This window comes from Mustela putorius, unplaced genomic scaffold (assembly GCF_011764305.1).
Source record: "Mustela putorius furo isolate JIRA1106 unplaced genomic scaffold, ASM1176430v1.1 tig00003962_pilon_pilon_pilon, whole genome shotgun sequence".
Classification (NCBI taxonomy): Eukaryota; Metazoa; Chordata; class Mammalia; order Carnivora; family Mustelidae; genus Mustela; species Mustela putorius.
Genome location: NW_025422106.1, coordinates 15,159,322 through 15,177,722, shown reverse-complemented (window position 1 = coordinate 15,177,722; position 18,401 = coordinate 15,159,322). Strand labels below are relative to the sequence as shown.

General features: G+C 39.9%; 1 protein-coding gene across 8 annotated transcripts in view; it reads left to right on the top strand.

Annotated features, from left to right (window-relative positions):
• The window catches only part of ACACA (acetyl-CoA carboxylase alpha), a 283,911-nt gene that overhangs the window by 208,664 nt on the left and 56,846 nt on the right, over window positions 1-18,401 (top strand). For all 8 annotated transcript variants that reach the window (XM_004747175.3, XM_004747176.3, XM_004747174.3 and 5 more), the window contains 3 exons: window positions 2,861-2,958; window positions 7,325-7,445; window positions 8,028-8,138. In XM_004747175.3, the coding sequence (XP_004747232.1) occupies window positions 2,861-2,958; window positions 7,325-7,445; window positions 8,028-8,138 (330 nt within the window). The remainder of the gene's footprint in view (window positions 1-2,860; window positions 2,959-7,324; window positions 7,446-8,027; window positions 8,139-18,401) is intronic.

The following is an 18,401-nucleotide window of genomic DNA, read 5'->3' as shown; positions in this document are numbered from 1 at the left end:
CCTGTTATAATTCTTGGTAACTTCTATATCCATATACATGATCCATCCCATAATCCAGCCTCATAAATCCTTGACTTCCTGTCCTCCACCCCAGCTGAATCTCTTCTTCCCCATGATCTTAATTTCAGCCCTACCTTTCTTTGCCACCCCTCCATCCTCCTTACATCCTCAGCTTACATTCTATGGTCAGTCATAGGTTAATCATTAGAATTGTATAATTACCATCTTCCCTACACCCTCAACTCCTTTGGTTCTTTCCTCTTTCTGCTTACTCTGTCTCTTTACAAAAACCTTGTTTAAATCCAATATTCTCCATCAACTCACATACGTGAACCTGCATAGCTGAACACTGATAGAGAGAAATATCCAGTGCTATAGACTGGTCTTACTTTAAATTCATTTGCGAACCTCCTGAATGACAATTTCACATTCTTCTCCTCTCTCCTTCAACTTCCAAAACCCTCTTGCCCCATCCTCCCTCTTAGCGGATGACCTTGCTCTTCAATTCACTGAGGAAATAGAAGGAACAAGAAAAGAGAAGAGAGCATCTACAAGCTCCCACATGTCTGCATCTGTGCCTTTATTCCCTGCCATCTCCCCTGTACTTTGGATGAACAGTCCCTGCTCCAATCTAAGGCCAGTCACTCCTTTTATACACTTAACCCTTTCCTTCTTACATCCTCGGGTTTTTTTCCCCTCTACTGAATCTACCTCTTAGTTCACAAATACTTAGCCCTCCATTCAGTATCCTTATTGACAGTAAAGCTTCTTAAAAGCATTGTCTCTTCCTGCTCTCTCCAGATACTCTATTCCCATTCCTTTGGAACCCACCTCAGTTAGGCTCGCACCCTCACCAGCCCACTGTAGCTGCTTTGTCAGGGTCACCGTGGGTTCCACACTATGAAATTCTGTCACGACTCTCAGTCTTCATCTGAGTTTTTCAGTGTCTTAGTAGCCTTTGACACTGTTGATAATTTCTTCATCCTTGAAATATTTTTCTCCTCTTGGCTTCTAGGACCCCAGGGTCTCCTTTTTTATCTTCCTATCTGCTCCTTACCCGTTTCCTTCACTGAGTCATCTTTTAAATGTAAGAGTGTTTCAGGGGATGATGGAAATATTCTCTATTTTGATTGTGGTGGTGATTTCCCAAGCATCTATATTCCAGAACTCATCACACTACAGTACTTAAAATCAGTGACTTTTATTGCATGTAAATTATACTTCAGTAGAATTCATATTAAAAGTGTATGGAAATTGTTGGTGACTATGTTTCTTTTGGGGGTGATGGAAATGCCCTAGAATCAGAGAGTGGTGATGGTTGCACAACATCAGAATATACTTAAAAACTACTGAATTGTTCATTTTTAAATGGCCAGTTTTGGGGCACCTGGCTGGCTTAGTTGGTGGAGCATATGACTCTTGATCTCAGGGTCATGAGTTCAAGCCCCACATTAGGTGTAGAGCTTACTAAAAAAAATATGACCAGTTTTATGTTACATGAATTTTAAGCCAAGGTCCTACATAGCCTGGCCTTACAGTACCACCCTGCCCTCTTTTCTTGCTGCGGACAGTCGCATTCCATGCTAGCTCCACAGGCCTGCTTACTCTTTCTGGAACTTCATGAGGCACACTCCTGTCTCCATGCTTCTGCACCTACAGTTCCTTCAGCCTAGAATTCCGAACCCCAACCCCATCCTGATAGCCTCATGTTTTGTTTCTTCTGTTCTTCAAGACCTTATTCAAATGCCACTTTCAATGAAGCCTTCCCTGGGCTCTCCTTCCTAAAGGTTCAACTCTTGCAACACTCTTTTTTCTTTTCCTGAAACGTTATTCTCATTAATAGTATATGTTTTATTTATTGGTATATTTTCCGTCTCTCTCACTGGAACGTAAGTTCCACAAGGCCAGGAAATTTTGTCGGTTTTGTTCATCCCTATTTTTCCAGTGCCTAGAACAGTACCTTGCCCATAAGAGGTACTCGGTAAAGACATGGTAACTGACATAATAATGATCCTCAGCACTATAAGATTCTTGTCAGAAGTCACACAAATTCAGTGGCAGATTCAGGTCTCTTCCGTGTTGTGCTCACTGTGGGTGAAATTCATTGAGTTGAACACTGGCCTAATTTCTCACAGTATTTAAAACGTCTCCTCTGCTTACTTTATTATTTTTTTTGACTGCATGACTAATTCACGTAATTTAAACACATGTATTCTATAACCCTACCTTGTGAGTGTGTGATGTATTGCAAATGTAAATAATTATGAAAAGTTAGTGTGATTTTTTAAATGTAAATAGGAATTATGAGTTTACTGAAAACAGCAAAAGGCATGAATTCAGTGTTCACTGGTGATTATCACTGCATAGAGTTCTGATTTTAATATTACCTTTCCAGTTTTGTGATCCTTTCAATGATCTCTTACCCATTTATATTTTGATGGAACTATGAATTTGAGAAAGTAAAGAATAGTAATCCACACAGTTCTTTAATTTTGTGCTGATGTCTTTAATAGAGGTGTCACAAAAGATTGGAAAATGACCCTTTAACCCTGATGAAAATGAAATGGATGGAATATACTTGCAGTTGTAGCTACAAGATATCTTGTTTCAAGGATAGTCAGTGACTAGAGAAATAAGAACCTTCCACCTTTCAAAGGAGGACTGTCTATTGCTGGTATTCTGTTAGTCAGAAACTTAAAGAAGTGATGTGGCAATTTTTTTTTTTTTTATACTACTGGTGTTTTTTTAGCCATGTGGCAATTTAAAGTTAGCTTGGGAACTGTGTTGTGCATGCTCTGCTGTGTCTTCTGGTTATGTGCTGATAGCAAATAATGAGTTAAAAACTATTTGTGCTTCACAGGGATACAAATATTTATATCTGACCCCTCAGGATTATAAGAGAGTCAGTGCTCTCAACTCTGTCCACTGTGAGCATGTAGAGGACGAAGGAGAATCCAGGTGGGTATATATGTCATAGAATAATTTGACCATGGATTAGAGAAAGGAGAATATGATCATTTCTTCCTCACTGTCCTGCTGATCATGACCTTGAAGAGCAATCCAGATTGCTTGTTATGTAATCAGGGAGTCTTAAGTTTGAATCATAGCTCTACTACTCAGTAGCTGAAAGAACTTATTGATTGATGGGAGGTTTTTAAATTATGTTTAAAATATTTCTTCGTTTTAGAAAAAAAGTTGGAAATTGTAAATAATTATGAAGAAGAAATAAAAATCAGCTATAATCCTACCAAGATAGTAATTTTTTTGAAGGTTTATTTATTATTTTAGAGAGGGTGAAAATGCAAGCAGGGGGAGGGACAGAAGGAGAGATAGAGAGAGAAAATCTCCAGCAGACTCCCCACTGAGCACTGAGCTTCACATGGGGGCTCGATCTCATAACCCTGAGATCATAACCTGAGCTGAAATCAAGAGTCGGACTCAACCAAGTGAGCCACTCAGGCATCCTGAGAGAAACTACTATTAATGTATATTATATTCTTGCTGCCTTTTCTGTGTATATATGCCTCCTTTCTACATAATCAGAATCATAATGGAAAAACTTTTGTAATTTGTTCTTTTCACTAAAAACTATTTTGGGGGAAATTTTGTATATTCTTAAAATATTATATAAAAATATGATATTTAATGGCTTCATAATAATTTATCAAAATAAATATATATTTTTTGAACATTCAGACTGTTCCTACTATTTACTGCTACATTCCTGGGCTAAATGTTTTTTTGTTTTTGTTTTGCTTTTTAAAGATTTTTGTTTATTTATTTGACAGAGATCACAAGGAGGCAGAGAGGCAGGCAGAGAGAGAAGGGGAAAGCAGGCTCCCTGCTGAGCAGAGAGCCCGATGCTGGGCTCGACTCCAGGACCCTGAGAGCGTGACCTGAGCTGAAGGCAGAGGCTTAACCCACTGGGCCACCCAGGCGCCCCTAGATGTTGTTTATTTTTATAAAAACTTTTAGGAATCTCTCTCATTATTCCCTTTGGACTAATTTCTAAAAGTGGAATTATTGGCTAAAAATAATGGCTGTTTTAAATATATTTTTGATAAATTCAAATTGCCCTCCCAAGATCTGCAGTCCCACCAGAAATACCTGATAGTTTGTTCTTCCCCCTTAATTTTCTGTACCCTTGCCAATATTGATTTTGTCAATTAATAAAATAAGATTAAAAGATCAATTATTATTATTATTATTATTATTTTAATTTGACAGAGAGAGATCACAAATAGGCAGAGAGACAGGCAGAGAGAAGGTGAAGCAGGTTCCCCGCTGAGCAGAGAGCCCAATGTGGGGCCTGATCCCAGGACCCTGGGATCACGACCTGAGTAGAAGGCAGAGGCTTTAACCAACTAAGCCACCCAGGTGCCCCTATTTTAACTATTCTAATGGGGCAGATTTCCCTGCATTGTTAATTTTTTCCCCCGCGTTTTACTAGCTATTTTTATCTTTTTATATTAGGCTCATTTTTTTTAATAACCAGAAACTTTCCATAATGATTTTAATTCAAATTATATTACATTTATCAATTAATTTAGGAAGATCTGACATTTTCATAACATTAACTCTTGCCAGCAAGAAACATGGTATATGTTTTTCCATTTATTGAGGTGTATCTTCTAAAGTTTTGTGCTTTTTTTCATATAGGTTATGCCAGAAGTTCCCAGTCTTTCTTGATTCATAACACCCTTACTGACTCAGTAACCTCAGTAAAGGTTAGCACCTTTGGGCTAAAAGATATACCCAGTATTTCTGTTTATTAAGTAGTCAGACCCAAACAACTTCATAAGTACTTATACTCTAACAATAATTATTTGGGAGGTATCATATACATAAATGAAAAGGGTTTTTAAAAAATTTTTTAAATAATTACAGTTACTTACTAACGGGATATCTGCATCTATACGAAATCTCAAGACTTGGATTAATCTTGGATGTAGCCACCCTTATTTCTTGTTCTGCGTTGATTTTTTGTGCAGAACTTGGTTTTTTTTTTCCCACAGAAACTGAAAACCCAGCTTTGCAAAGATAGGACATTTTCAGAGGAATGTAGTATTATCTAATGTTTAATTATGAACTACCTAAATCTAGTAGTTCACCTGGAATCCAACAGGTACTCCATATCATAGTGTTTCTCTCAGGTATTCAAAATATCCCACAGTATCCCTGGAAGTTCACCTTGACACCGGAAGCACTGTGGTGCACCATGTGGGTATAATGAGGTTTTGCCATTTTTTAAATGTTTATTCCTAAATATTTTGCACCTTTTCTTGCTGTTCTGAATGGGATTCCCCCTCCCCATTGTATTTTTTAACTCTTTATAACTGATGTTTTAAGAAGCTGTTAATTTGTGGAGCACCTGGCTGGCTCAGTGCATTAAGCGTCTGCCTTCAGCTCAGGTCATGATCCGGGAGTCCTAGGATCAAGCCCCACATCGGGCTCCCCATCAGCAAGGAGTCTCCTTTTCCCTCTACTCTCCCTTGCTTCATGCTTTCTCCCTCTCAAATAAATAAATAAAATCTTTTTAAAAAATATTGATTTTGCATATTGCTTTTGTTAAATTAGCAAGTCCTTTTTCTTCTCTCAGCTACAGTTTCCTCATCTATAAAATGAAGATCAAGTAAATTAATATATGTAAAGCCCTTAGCACAGGACTGAGTACATAGTAAGCAGTTGAAAATCCTGGCCACTATTACCTGTAATGAGAGGACATTACCTATCACACTGGATTGCTGTGAGGATCAAAAATCATATATATTTATGGATGTGTTTTGTTGATTGTATTATACTATACAAAGATTTTTATTACAAATAACATTAAATTTAGTACTGCTTCAAAAAATGATAGTCTTAACACTAGAAGACTCAGACCATAGAGGAGAAAATCGGAAATTTGTGTTCTTTTTCATGTAATACAAAGGGAGAAGAAGCCACTTAAGTCATGAATCCCTGTGAAGCACTATGCAGTCCTTAGGAGGGAAAAGATCTGCTTTGCAGGAAAGGCTGACTGGACCCAGGATTGTTTGTGACTGCATGGCATGTGAGCCTTCCAGAAAGGACACATTAAACCCCCCCCTCCAATTATTGTGGCTTATTAACCCCTTAAGGGAGATTAGCCCTACCTGCAACGTACCTCTAGCATTTAGTGCCTAGATACAGAGCAAAAGGAAGAATTGGAGAATTCCTAGGAGAGGCTAAAAATAGAAATGCAAGGGAATCTGGGAAGTAAAGATGCAAAGCCAGAGGCCAAAGGCAAGGGCAAAGGGAAGGATTTGGTAGAAGGTTAGAAGTAAAGAAAGAAGGGAACAGAGAACTATAAGGGTAAAAAAGTACTTTAAGAGCCACCGTGGGATATTTATTTATTATTTCAATTTATTAAACTATGCCCAGTGCCAAACTTTCTGGATACACACAGAACAGTAAATAATATACGCCCATCTCTACTTCCAACTTTGTATTTTTCCTTTCTTTTATTAGTTGCATTCCCCATCTCCCATTTCCCATTATTAGCTATCACTCCAAATCCCCTGCCAAGAAGACAGATGAGTGGCTCCCACTGGATTCACAGGATGCTTTCTGGACAACTTGGCCAGTATTTCATTTCCACACACATTCCACTTGCCCCTCCAGAACACTCGAGCCAGGACCCCTCCGTGTATGCACATGATATTTATGAAAGAGCAGGAATGGGCATGTACTGTTTTGATCTTCCTCTTAGTCCTGTCTTGAAAAGAGAAAGGATTTTTTGACTTGAGAAATTGGGCTAAGCATTCTCACTCGGCCTCTGAATTTTTTTTTTAATTCCTTTGTAACATTTATCTAAAATTGTTGATTTAATGGCTACTGTTGATTATAGGGAGATCTACATTGACCCCACTTTTAAGAAACTTGTTCTAGAAAGTAAGACAGGGCCTCTAAAATCGGAGCGCCATCTATGTGTCAAGCCCTTTCTTTGTTGCTTTAATTTAACTCTCATGTCAACCCTTAGAGGTAGACATTATCTCCATTTTACAGAAGTTACTATTATCTCCAGAGTTACATGGCTGCATGTGTCAGAGCAGGGATTTAAGCCTGTCTACTTAATTTCAGATTTTGCTCTTTCTGCTATACTATATTGCTTCCAGCAAGAATAGGCACCAAGCTAAGGAGGAAAGATACTTGAATGAAAAGTATAAGAAGAGTATATAAGACCTCTGGCTTTAAATAAGCTTGCAGGATGCTTTTAGCAGCCTTTGAATGGCTATTACTGTTTTTAAATGGATTGTTACTTTTGTGTTTAACCTTTATAATTTGGCATGGCTGTATCCATTAGGTACAAGATAACTGATATTATTGGGAAGGAAGAGGGACTTGGAGCAGAGAATCTTCGGGGCTCTGGAATGATTGCTGGAGAATCCTCATTGGCCTATGATGAGATTATCACCATCAGCCTGGTAAATCTTAACAGAATATGACCTTTTTGAAGGACCGACTGTGTGACTAGGAGTTATTTTTGTCCCATCTCTGCTATTCAGTCCCAAATGAGAACATTTCTTAAAAATTATATATCTACAATTTGATTTTCACTCTGCATCCTAATGTAAATAATTGAATATCCCAGATAAACCTAGCACCTCATTTTAGCCTTTAACTTTTTTCTCTAAGCATTCTAACATACCTATAACAGCTTGAATTTCTTTTCTTTTTTTTTTTTTAACTAATTTTCCTCTTACCTCTAGTGTAGATGCCAACCACCTGTGAAACGGGCAAAAATATAAGAGAAGTAAAGAGCCTATGAACCTTTAAGGGTCTAATACTTGAATCATTCATCGAATTCTGTACCATCTTTTCTTTACCAGGGAATTGTGAGGCTTAATATTATTAATCAAACTTTTCAAAAAGCAGTATTTTTTTCTGTTAATGTGGATTTTATACATCTGTGCCTTAGTTCTTACAGCGGGGGAGGGACATAAATATGTGACATGTAGAATTTATTCTTTTCTTTCTTTTTTTTTTTGAATTTATTCTTTTTGAAGGTTACATGCCGGGCCATTGGGATTGGGGCTTACCTTGTCCGGCTGGGACAGAGAACCATCCAGGTTGAAAATTCTCACTTAATTCTGACCGGAGCTGGGGCCCTCAACAAAGTAAGTTTCTAGGGTCTGGGAGAAGTATGTGAAGCTGTTTGGAGATGATTGTGAATTCTTAATTCAAGACCCTGATTGAGGAGAAGCCATTCAGGCCATGCCTCCTTCAATCTTGTTTCCCTCTCCCTCCATCTTTCCTGCCCGTCACCTTGCTTACCTATTCATTCATTCATTTATTGTATTCAGCAAATAATTTAAGGACCTGCTATGTGCCAGGCACTGTTCCAAGCCCTTTGGATATGTTCATGAACAAACCATATAGAACTCATGCTGTGAAGGATTTACATTCTAGTGTCTTTCTAGAAAGAGAATTAATTGAATGCTTTTTTTTCTGCTCTCCTTCCCTTTTTCTCATCTATGAATAAGTGAAGAGATCTCTTCCCAGATGCGGAGCTGTCTCTGAAACATCTTCTGAACGTATTGACAATATCAAGTTTTAATGTTCTGAGAAATTTGTGAATGTACCTCTTAAAAAGGACAATTAACAGTGGTCCATTTTACATAGAGGAAGTAATTGGTAAATACTGAATGGAGAGATAGGTGGACAGAAGCTTGGATGGATTGCTGGAAAAGAGTATGACAGAGATTTATCATGCCCGAAGAAGAAATTCTTACGCAAGATGCCTGGGTGGCTCAGTCAGTTGGATGTCTGACTCTTGATTTTGGCTTGGGTCATGATCTTGGGGTTGTGGGATCAAGCCCTGCATCAGGCTCTGTGCTCAGTGGGGAGTCTGCTGGAGGTTTCTCTTTCTCCCTCTGCCCCTCTCCCCTGTGCTCATCATCTTTCTCTTCCTCCTCTCTCTCTCAAAATAAATCCTAACAAAGAAAGGGTGGTGGGAGGGAGGAGGAAGGAAAGAAAGAAGGAAGGAAGGAAAGAAAATCTTGTGCCTTTTTAATCCGAGCTCATTGGGGCTTTTCCAAGGCGGGGGGAAGAAAAAAAGTTTGTGAGGTCACTGCTTGTAAGAGTGAAAACTATCTAAGAATACCTGGATGTACAAAAGGCGATGTAGTTCTGATTTCTCTGGAGACATAGGAAAATTATTTTCTCTCCAGAGCCAGGAATATGTAATAGTCTAGGACCGGCTGGCTCACCTTGTACAACTAATGTAACCTCTCAGCTCCTCCGATTTCTTTGTCTGTCAAAGGGGGCTAATAATTTACACACTTAAATGATATGGTGGACATCAAATGGGAAAACATGAGTAAAAGTACATCGTACCTGGCACAAAGTGTTGATCCTCTTTACAACTTCAGTTCCCTATTCGTCTTTCTTACATGATTTGCTGATTTATCTTGAGTTATATGCACGCTGAATTATATCAGATACTGGGTTTACTAGACTTGCACAGACTTTCTCAAACCTTGACTTTCCAGGGGAAAGATAGGAATCAAATGTCCTGTTATCTCCTTTTTGAAAAGCTGATATATCCACTGGTCCAGTTAGCTTTTGGAGCTGTCAGAAATGAGGAGAATCGTTTGATGTGATCAGTTTGCTCTCTACATTCATATGAGGTCTGTATCCTTGCTTTTCCCTCCAAGTAAAGGTAAAAGCAGAACTACCAATGGCAAACTTGGATACCCCGCTCCCTTTTTGGAAAGTGGCTTAGAAATAAAGATTGGGAACTGCCACTACAAAGGAGACTATTACTGTGGGAGTAACTGCTGAGAATCTTATTTTATTTTATTTTTTTTCAAGTTGCTCTTTTGGATACCTTCTTAGGATGAGATATTGATGACTATAGAAAAGAATTGTAGGTGTGACTATCTGTAAGGGTAGAATTTTAAAAAGACACATGTATTCCCTTAATGTTCCCATCCTTTCCCCTTAGCAAAAAGCTAATTTCTGAAATGTATTTCATTACGTTTTCTTATTTTCTTCCTAATAATATGTTATACGCAAAGAGTAATACAAAAAGCAAAGGTGCTTTTGCTGCTGCTGGGGGTTTTTGTTTGGTTGGTTTTTGGTAAAAACTTGCTAGTTGCCTTCCATTTGTGCCATAAAGAAAGCACTAGGGAATTTTTCTTAAAATCTGGTTGAATTGTTCTGATCAGATTTATTATGTTCCCCCCTCTTCGTAGCCTGCAGGGCTGCTTGTTGAAGGAGAAGTGTAGTTGCAGGGGGAAAGACAGGGAAAGCTGCAGCCGTAACTTACCAGACAATGCTCCTTTTCAGAAGGATGTGATCATTTGTAGCTGAAGGGAGAGATCAAGTTATAGAGGTTACCTAATCCTGCCCTGCCTGCTTCACTGTCTTCATGTCAGTGCCTCTTCAGTACATAGACATGTTGTTGGAAGACACCCGATTTCATGCAAATTCATTCAGAATGTCCTGTGTGCCCCTTCGCCTATCCAGGATGAAAAAGGACACTATACGGAAGCTGTACGCTTAGATTGCTTCTTCCGACTCACTCCTTTTGCGTGTTCTGTCTTTGTGTATAAGTGGTGCTTTCGACATCTCTGTTTGCCTTTCTTTCTGTAGGAATCTGTCTCTGTGGGTGTGTGCAGGTCACTCTGAGGGCGAGTCTCTTCCTGGGTGAGTGCTGGTGTCTCTCTTTGTGTCTGTATCTTGCTTCTAGGTCCCTCTCTTTCTCTCTGTATGCCTCCCTGAGTATCCATGTGTGAGGAAGTCTTTGTGTGTGTCTGAAAACACTGTAGAGCTTCCTTAAGCCTTAACCATTTTGCTCGGGTGTGCGTGTACCTGTGCAAAGTGGAAATGTAGGTAGTATATGCAAGCTTTGAGACTGTAAACATTTGACCCCCACCTTTTTGAGTCTTCATCCTTTATGTTAAACATTGGGGTGAAGAATAGGAAGGGAGGGGGTGTGCAGAGGTTGTAGGAAAAAAGAAATCTGTGTGTGCAAGTGCCGATCCCGTTGACCCCTTTGAAAATTGAAATAATGATAATGCGCGTCTCCTGACTGCATCAAAGTATCAGCACATCAAAAGCCAGGAGGCATGAAATGCAAATGATAAAGTGAAAGCAGATGGATTGTGCATGATCGCCTGATGCCCAATGAATTTTAAAAGGTGCCGGTTTGCAAGGGGGGGTATGGTGGGGGTTGGGGGTGAGGGGACTGAAATAAACACGTTATCCCTGCAATTTTTTTTTGTTCTTGACGCTCACTCCTGACAATATTTTTTCACACTTGAGTGAACACCCACTCCATCTCTCTCTCCCTTTCTCCCTCTCTCTTTCTCTCTCTCTTTCTCTCTCCTCTCCAAATCCCCCCCACCCCGCCCCCAGCTCTTACACGTCTCAGGTCATGTCGCTGCAGCTCCGGTGGAAATAATAAGATATAAACCACGAGGTTGTTATTTGCATAGAAATAGCATGGAGCCCCAGGCAGCAAGGGAGAAGGACACAGGGATCATTTGTCTAAAATTTTAATGAAAACTTTTGCTGAGGCAGAGATTTTTTTGGAACTTTCTTTCTCCCTGCTTTTCTCCTCCCCTCCCTACCCCACCCCCAAGCCCCATCGCTGATTTGACTTAACATGGTTCAATTTAAAGAGAAAGGGTTGACACACCACCTATCATATTCCTGTAATACAGCAACATGTAAATTGTTTGTTCCTTTAATAGATATGAAGCTGGAGAGACACACATTCCCAACTTAATACATTGCATGTATGCGTCAAGCTTTTATGGCCACACTCCATCTCAGTGCACACGTGATGTTGCCTGTCGTTAGCCGACCTGTTTTTAATTAGTTTAGACCTTCCTACCTTTTGCTTCCAAAGACTCTTACTTTTTAAAGGTTTTCTCTTTGTAGCCAACAGTAGTAACCTGCAAATAAAAAATAATATTCTGGCAGTTTCCTTTTTTTTTTTACTTTCAGTGGTTTTACTGTACATTTACACATTTTATTCAGGGGCACCATCCTTTGCCACTGTGTCTTTTGTTCCAAAACCAGAAAGTGCTTCCTGCATTTGTATTTTTATCCCTTTACCCTTGCCTCAGTATTTGTATAATCTCTTTTCTTGTCTATCTTGCTCTCTGTTGCCCATAGTTATTTGTAAAACATTGAGAATATTACCAAGTTGAGAAGTGCAGTATCTGTTTTTTTTTAAGTGCCGCAGAAGCAGATTTGCCATTTAAACTAAAGACAGTGGACTGGTCATTAGAAGCAGTCTGGATGACTTTATTTGAAACTTAAAATCAAGAACATGAGTCTAGCTCCTTGCGACCTTCTGGGGTGAGCTAGTGGTGTCAGGGCTGTTTTACAGATGGGAAGACTAAAACAGAGGTAAAGTGACTTGGTTCAATAGGCAGAGATTAAATCAGCATGAGAACATGAATTTCCATGTCTCCCCCAAATTTCATTCAAGATGGGCTCAGTCCCCTGTGTTTAGTGTCCACAAAGCCTGAGAAGAGAAGATGGTCTGATCATTTTCCTTTTTGTGCAAATGTCATGGGCATGATGACCTAACTCAGAGAGGCTTCCAAGGGTCTGCTATCTCATGTTACCCAAGGTAGAAGATCATGGGTTTCTAGCTCTACAAACTGTAGGCTGTAGGTGGCAGATGGCTTAGAATACCTCACTGAGTGGTAAGACAGATCTGGTGGATGGGACAGACTAGCTGGCTTGAAGGGTGTCATGCTAGTCTGGCAGAGACATCAGCCTGTCTGCTCCGGGAACTGGTGAGATGGACCCTTATAGGGCTGGGACAGTTTTTAGTCATAAACTCCTAAGTCAAGGTGCCACTGGATATTTCCAGGAACTTTCAGATTTACTTCCCCTACCCCAGCACTCCTCTCTGTTTCTACACAAGATCTTGAACATGACATTAGGTGGTGGGTAGGCTCAAAGGATGAGTATTGTAAGGGAACACTGATATAAATGAGACCTGCTAGTTCTCAGTCCATCCCCCAGATTGGTGAAATATACACAGACAAATCAGAATTTGCAATTTATAGCCTATCCTAATTGTCTGTGGAGGTAGGCATGTGCCAATGGCTGTGATAGATGGATTTTAGATTCAGGAGTTGATATGTGACATTTTAAAGCTTCTCCTTTAAGGGAAAAAAAAAACTCCCATAATCTCATCTCCCTTACCCTGTCTCTACTGAATCTGCCGGAAAAGAAGAGATTAGATGGTGGTGTGGCTAGGGCTATATATGTTAGGCCAATAGGGCCCTAATTCTAACCTTGCTTTTGAGAGTTGATACAAGTCCTTCTCTGGATCTTAGTTTCCAAACATATTTTTATGTGTCTGTGCAATGTGAAATGTGAAGTTGTTGCTCATTTTGTCAGATACAATATCAGAGTTCCTCCCATGAGCTTGTGGGACTGGGGACTTGTATATTCTCTGTACTCCCCCGTGACTCTGTGACACACAACATGAGAGAGTCATGGAGGCTCAAGAAGGGAAGGAGAGAGGAGTGCCTGGCTGGCTGGCTCAGTCAGTAAAGCATGTGGCTGTTGGTCTTGGGATCACGAATTCGAGTCTCACATTGAGTGTAGAGATTACTTTAAAGAATTATAAATGAAAATAATTTTTTTAAAAAAGGAAAGATAATTTGGCTCTCACCATGAGTGAGCATTATAACTTTCATGTAACTTAAAGAGCTGGAATGGTTAAAAGCATGGACACTAGACCCAAGCTACATGGGTTTAATTCCTGGCTCTACTACCGACTAGTTGTGTGACCTTGGGACAATAACTTTGCTGGGTCGCAGTTGTACTAACTGTTAAATGAAGATAATAATAGTACCTGTTTACCAGGTCTTGTGAGGATTAAATGTGTTGATACAGGTAAATCACTGACATTGTTGCAGTGGTCCCTGAGATGAATATGGAGTCCTTTCTTGTTGCAACTCATGATTCAGGCCCTGGAAAGGAAATAAAAACACAACATTCTCTCTACTTTCTGATCCTTTGAGAGCAAAAATTCCTTTTAAGAAAATGTTAGGTGTCAGTGCCTGCCGTAGCAGTGCATTCATGTATTGACTTTCCCAATAGATGTTATCTAAAGACAATCACTGCACTTTGGAAAGCCATTAACGTCAGAGACGCCATGTTCAGTCCTGATAGGGTAGTATATGTGTCAGTCATCTGTCTACAGGAGTCCCCAAGGACTTGTTGCTACAATAGCCCATAATCACTCTAAGGATCAGACCAGCAATTTGCATTTTTAAAAGTCCCTAACTACCTATTTTCACAATAGACAGTCCCTGTACTCCGGAAGCTCCAGATGGGATCACTCTCCCTTTAAAGAGGGCATTTGAGCTTCCTTTCTGAGTAAGCCTGGCTTTAGCATTATGAATGAATTCTCAGAAAGGATTGCAATGGGCACATCTTGGTTTTCAAGCCCTATTCCCCCATACCCCAAACATACACACACACATACACACAAACATGCACACATGGAATGGGCAAACCTGGCCCCATTTTGGGGGTTAGTCTATGTTTCATTTGATGTTCCTCAGGTTTGGTAGTTCCTCAAGGAGTTGTTTTGTGTTTCACCTTGGTTCTTCAGGTATGTTTGACTCCATTAGGGAATCACTGTGACCTGCCCTCAGCCTGATCGTCCGGTTTGGAGATCTTGCAGGGTAGAATTTCTCTTTAGAGCTCCTTTAGACATTGCCTCTGACTAGAGAGATCTGTGTAGGTATGGTGGCTTGGAGACTACTGAACTTCTAGATGAAGTGAAAGCTCTGAAGCACTGCCTGAGGCTTTATTTTTTTTTTTTAAAGATTTTATTTATTTATCAGAGAGAGCGGGGGAGAGAGCAAGCACAGGCAGGCAGAATGGTAGGCAGAGGCAGAGGGAGAAGCAGGCTCCCCGCTGAGCAAGGAGCCTGATGTGGGACTCGATCCCAGGACACTGGGATCATGACCTGAGCTGAAGGCAGCTGCTTAACCAACTGAGCCACCCAGGCGTCCCTGCCTGAGGCTTTAAATACAGACTCAGGAATTGCCGTGTTTGACAGCCTCTTAAAATTTGCTCAAACTTCTTGAAGTTACAAAATCTGTAGATTAAAAAAAAAAAAAAAAAGCAAATAGAAACTATTGATTATTCCCCTCCCTGCCATTTAAAAGTAACTTTGGGCTTTCATCTATTTCAGTCTCAGTTTCCTCTTTACAAAACACATTTCCCACTTCAAGATGAAGACCAGAGGATCTCTTGATCTGAAATACTCTTTAATTTCTAGTACTCTGTTATGCTGTGAAGATGTATATTAATTTGTAGCCAGGAAATTATGTTAGGCTGGAGCAGGGGGAGGGTAGATTGGGGATGAGGGTGGGTAGGATCTAAAATAGTTGCTACATATAAGGGTGTTATATACTAGGTAGATTACATATTAGTGATATGTGAAGTTACTACATAGTAGCAAGATTAGGAATGGGAGTTGTAAAGCATAATTACTGAAAAATGTGTTCATCTCATTTCTTGTCCATATTACGAAAAATAAATGCCACATAGTAGTTATGGTAGTACTGCTACTACTGACGACAGCAAGTGGCCATAGAATTATAATTATTGGAAGTGGAAGATCTTCAAAAGCCCAACCACCCAACCATTGTTTGAATTTCTTCTGTAACACCACTGCCAAATAATCATTTGGTTCTGCTTGAAAAAACCCAGCTGAAGGGGAGCTCGGTACTTTATGAGCCAGTCCCTTTCATCTATATGAAGTTCTTTCTTACATTTAGCTACAGCCTGTTCCTTTGCATAGACAGGCCAATTCCTTTTTTAAAATAGTGTTCAAAATTAGCAAAGCAGCTCCTAGTGTGGTGGTGTAACCATGTACTTTGCTTTCAGAGTCTAGCCTTGTCTTAAGAACAAACACAGCAAAGATGAAAATGCTATCCAAAGATAGAAAGGAAACTGGTTTCATAAATAACATTCTTGCCAGCCAAAACTGAAATGAAGGATTACAGGAGAAACAGCTCAAACTTCCACCATTTGAAAGTACTCTGTAGAATGTTGGGGGTCTGCTGTATAGTGTCCCATAAAGCGTTTGGAGCCTGATTATCTCCTGTTTCCCCACCACTGGCCTTGTTGACCCTATACACAGAGAATGATTTCTTGGGTCTGTGTGTTTAGATACTAGTTAAAACTCATTGGGTCCAATGGTAGGTAGTACTTATTTCAGGAATCAGTAAAGATGATGTGGACTGAGGTACGCAACCAAATCTAAAATCTAAACCAAATCTAAAATCCTAGAATCAGTACCCTCTCACCTCACTGAGAAGCCTCCAGCTCACTTTCTATATGTGCACCTTTGTCATCTCTCTGCCATAGCTCCAGAGTGTCCATTTCAACTTCCAGGATTGTGCTGCTTTCTGAGTGTTGGGAGGGAAGAAGTGCCTCTGTCTCGCAGGCTCCGTGGCATGCAGGGTCTCTGCACTTTCTGCCTCTAACAAAACACTGTCCCTGAACGCAAGCTAAGTGCCCTTGTAGGACTGTGAGCATGATCCCATAGGTAGAGCTGATCAGCTTCTTCATTTTTCAGGCAGTCATATGTTAGACCTTCTTATGCTGGATTTTCTTCACCTTTCTCTCTTTCTATAAATGTTCATAGCTCTGTCTTTGCAAATTAGTGTTCACTGGAAGCTTTGCTATTCCATTTACCCTACTCTTCTCCCTTTAACCTTTCTTCTCCCCAGTCCCAGCCTGAAACCCAAGTAAATTAGCTTCTCACCCCTGGCCCCCAGTTTAAAAAAAAAAAAAAAAAGAACCATGCTCCTCCAACAGTGTCTGTTCTTGGATTTGCAGTCAGCAGCCATCTCCAATAACCATCAGGCTGTCAGCTTTGCAGCTCCCCACTACCTCCCACCTCCCCCATCACTCACCAGAGGAAAAAGAGAACCAGAGCAAGAGCTTGAAATATATCATGCAATAGTGTATCATGAATTTGTTGTGAATCACAGCGGTGAAGCAGGTTTATTTATTTCTGAGACCTTAAATCAATACAAAGTAGGTCTCTTAGTTCTGAAGCTGGGATGGAGTGTGAAAAAATGAGCCCATTGTACTCTTAAAACTTTGGGGAAAGGAGATGACAGCTATATAATTCCATTTACCAGGCACTAGGGGCTTTAATGTGAAGGTGACAGGGAGCTCTTTGTGCATTTAGAGCACCATATCTTCTAAATAAAAGATCTGTAGACTTGATAGTGGAGCATAGCTCCAAGTTTAATAATCTCCAAGCATTAGACCGAGCCAATATGTTCCCAAGTCAGAGAGTTCCCCCCCAAACACTCATAAATTAAAAGTGCAAGAACTGCACACGTTGGTATATTAGGAATGCAAGGACTCCAGTCTTTCCTAGGAGAAAGACAGACCTGGGCTCTGGCTGTGCACAGGCTGCTCTGTGAATATGATAAAGACGCATAAAATGAGACTATTTAGAAACCTGGCTCCTGGCTGTTCGTCATTCTAGGGAATGTCCCCTGTGCTGGATCCATATCTAGCTCTGTCCTCTCTCACTGGCCATCTTCATACATCTAATCAGCTAATGTACACAGTCAGGAGTGTTGAATTATGAAAGGAGAAGCTTTAAGAGCTGGTTAGATTGAACTACAGATTACCATGCCCAAGCGTCGAGTTTTTCTGGTTGATTCTTGACTGGTTCCTAATTTTAATAATGTCTCAGTGTGTGGAATTTAAGCCTTTTGAAATAGTATGTTCATAAGAGAAATTGACAAATCAGTGTTATTAAGGAAAAGGACCCACCCAAATTTCACTAACAGCATACAGTTCAAATATGAGAAGTGAAGACCATTGGAACATATAATCAAGTTTTGAGTATCTTCATTTTCTATCTGACCCACTGATAAAATATGCCTTTTCTCAACAGATAAAGCAGGTTTATACAGCTCAGTAGAGCAACCCTAATATAATATGGCTTGATATTAGATAGAGTTACTAGCTTAATTCAGGCTCAGGTAGAGAATTTTGAAAGAAAAACCCAATGTCTGCACTGGGGAAAACTTAAAGGATGGGAAAATTGAACCACTCATTTTGCTTAAGAAAGCTGCTACATTTATAACACTAATATGGAAGTTTTCTTTTGCTTATAGTAGTTCAACTTGCTGAAAATATAAATCAAAGCTGAGTTTTTATAGAGCACTAAGCATTATGGCAGTTCACATGCATTTACTGCATGCCAGTTAGGTGTAAAGTTCTGTTCTTGTGCTGTGGGCATACAAAGATGATTTCTGCTTTCATGGAGCTTCACATTTAGCCTTGAAAGACAGTAACAGGCATTTCATGTGTTCTAAGGGTAAAAAATAAAATCGCTGCCCACCCTATGTAAA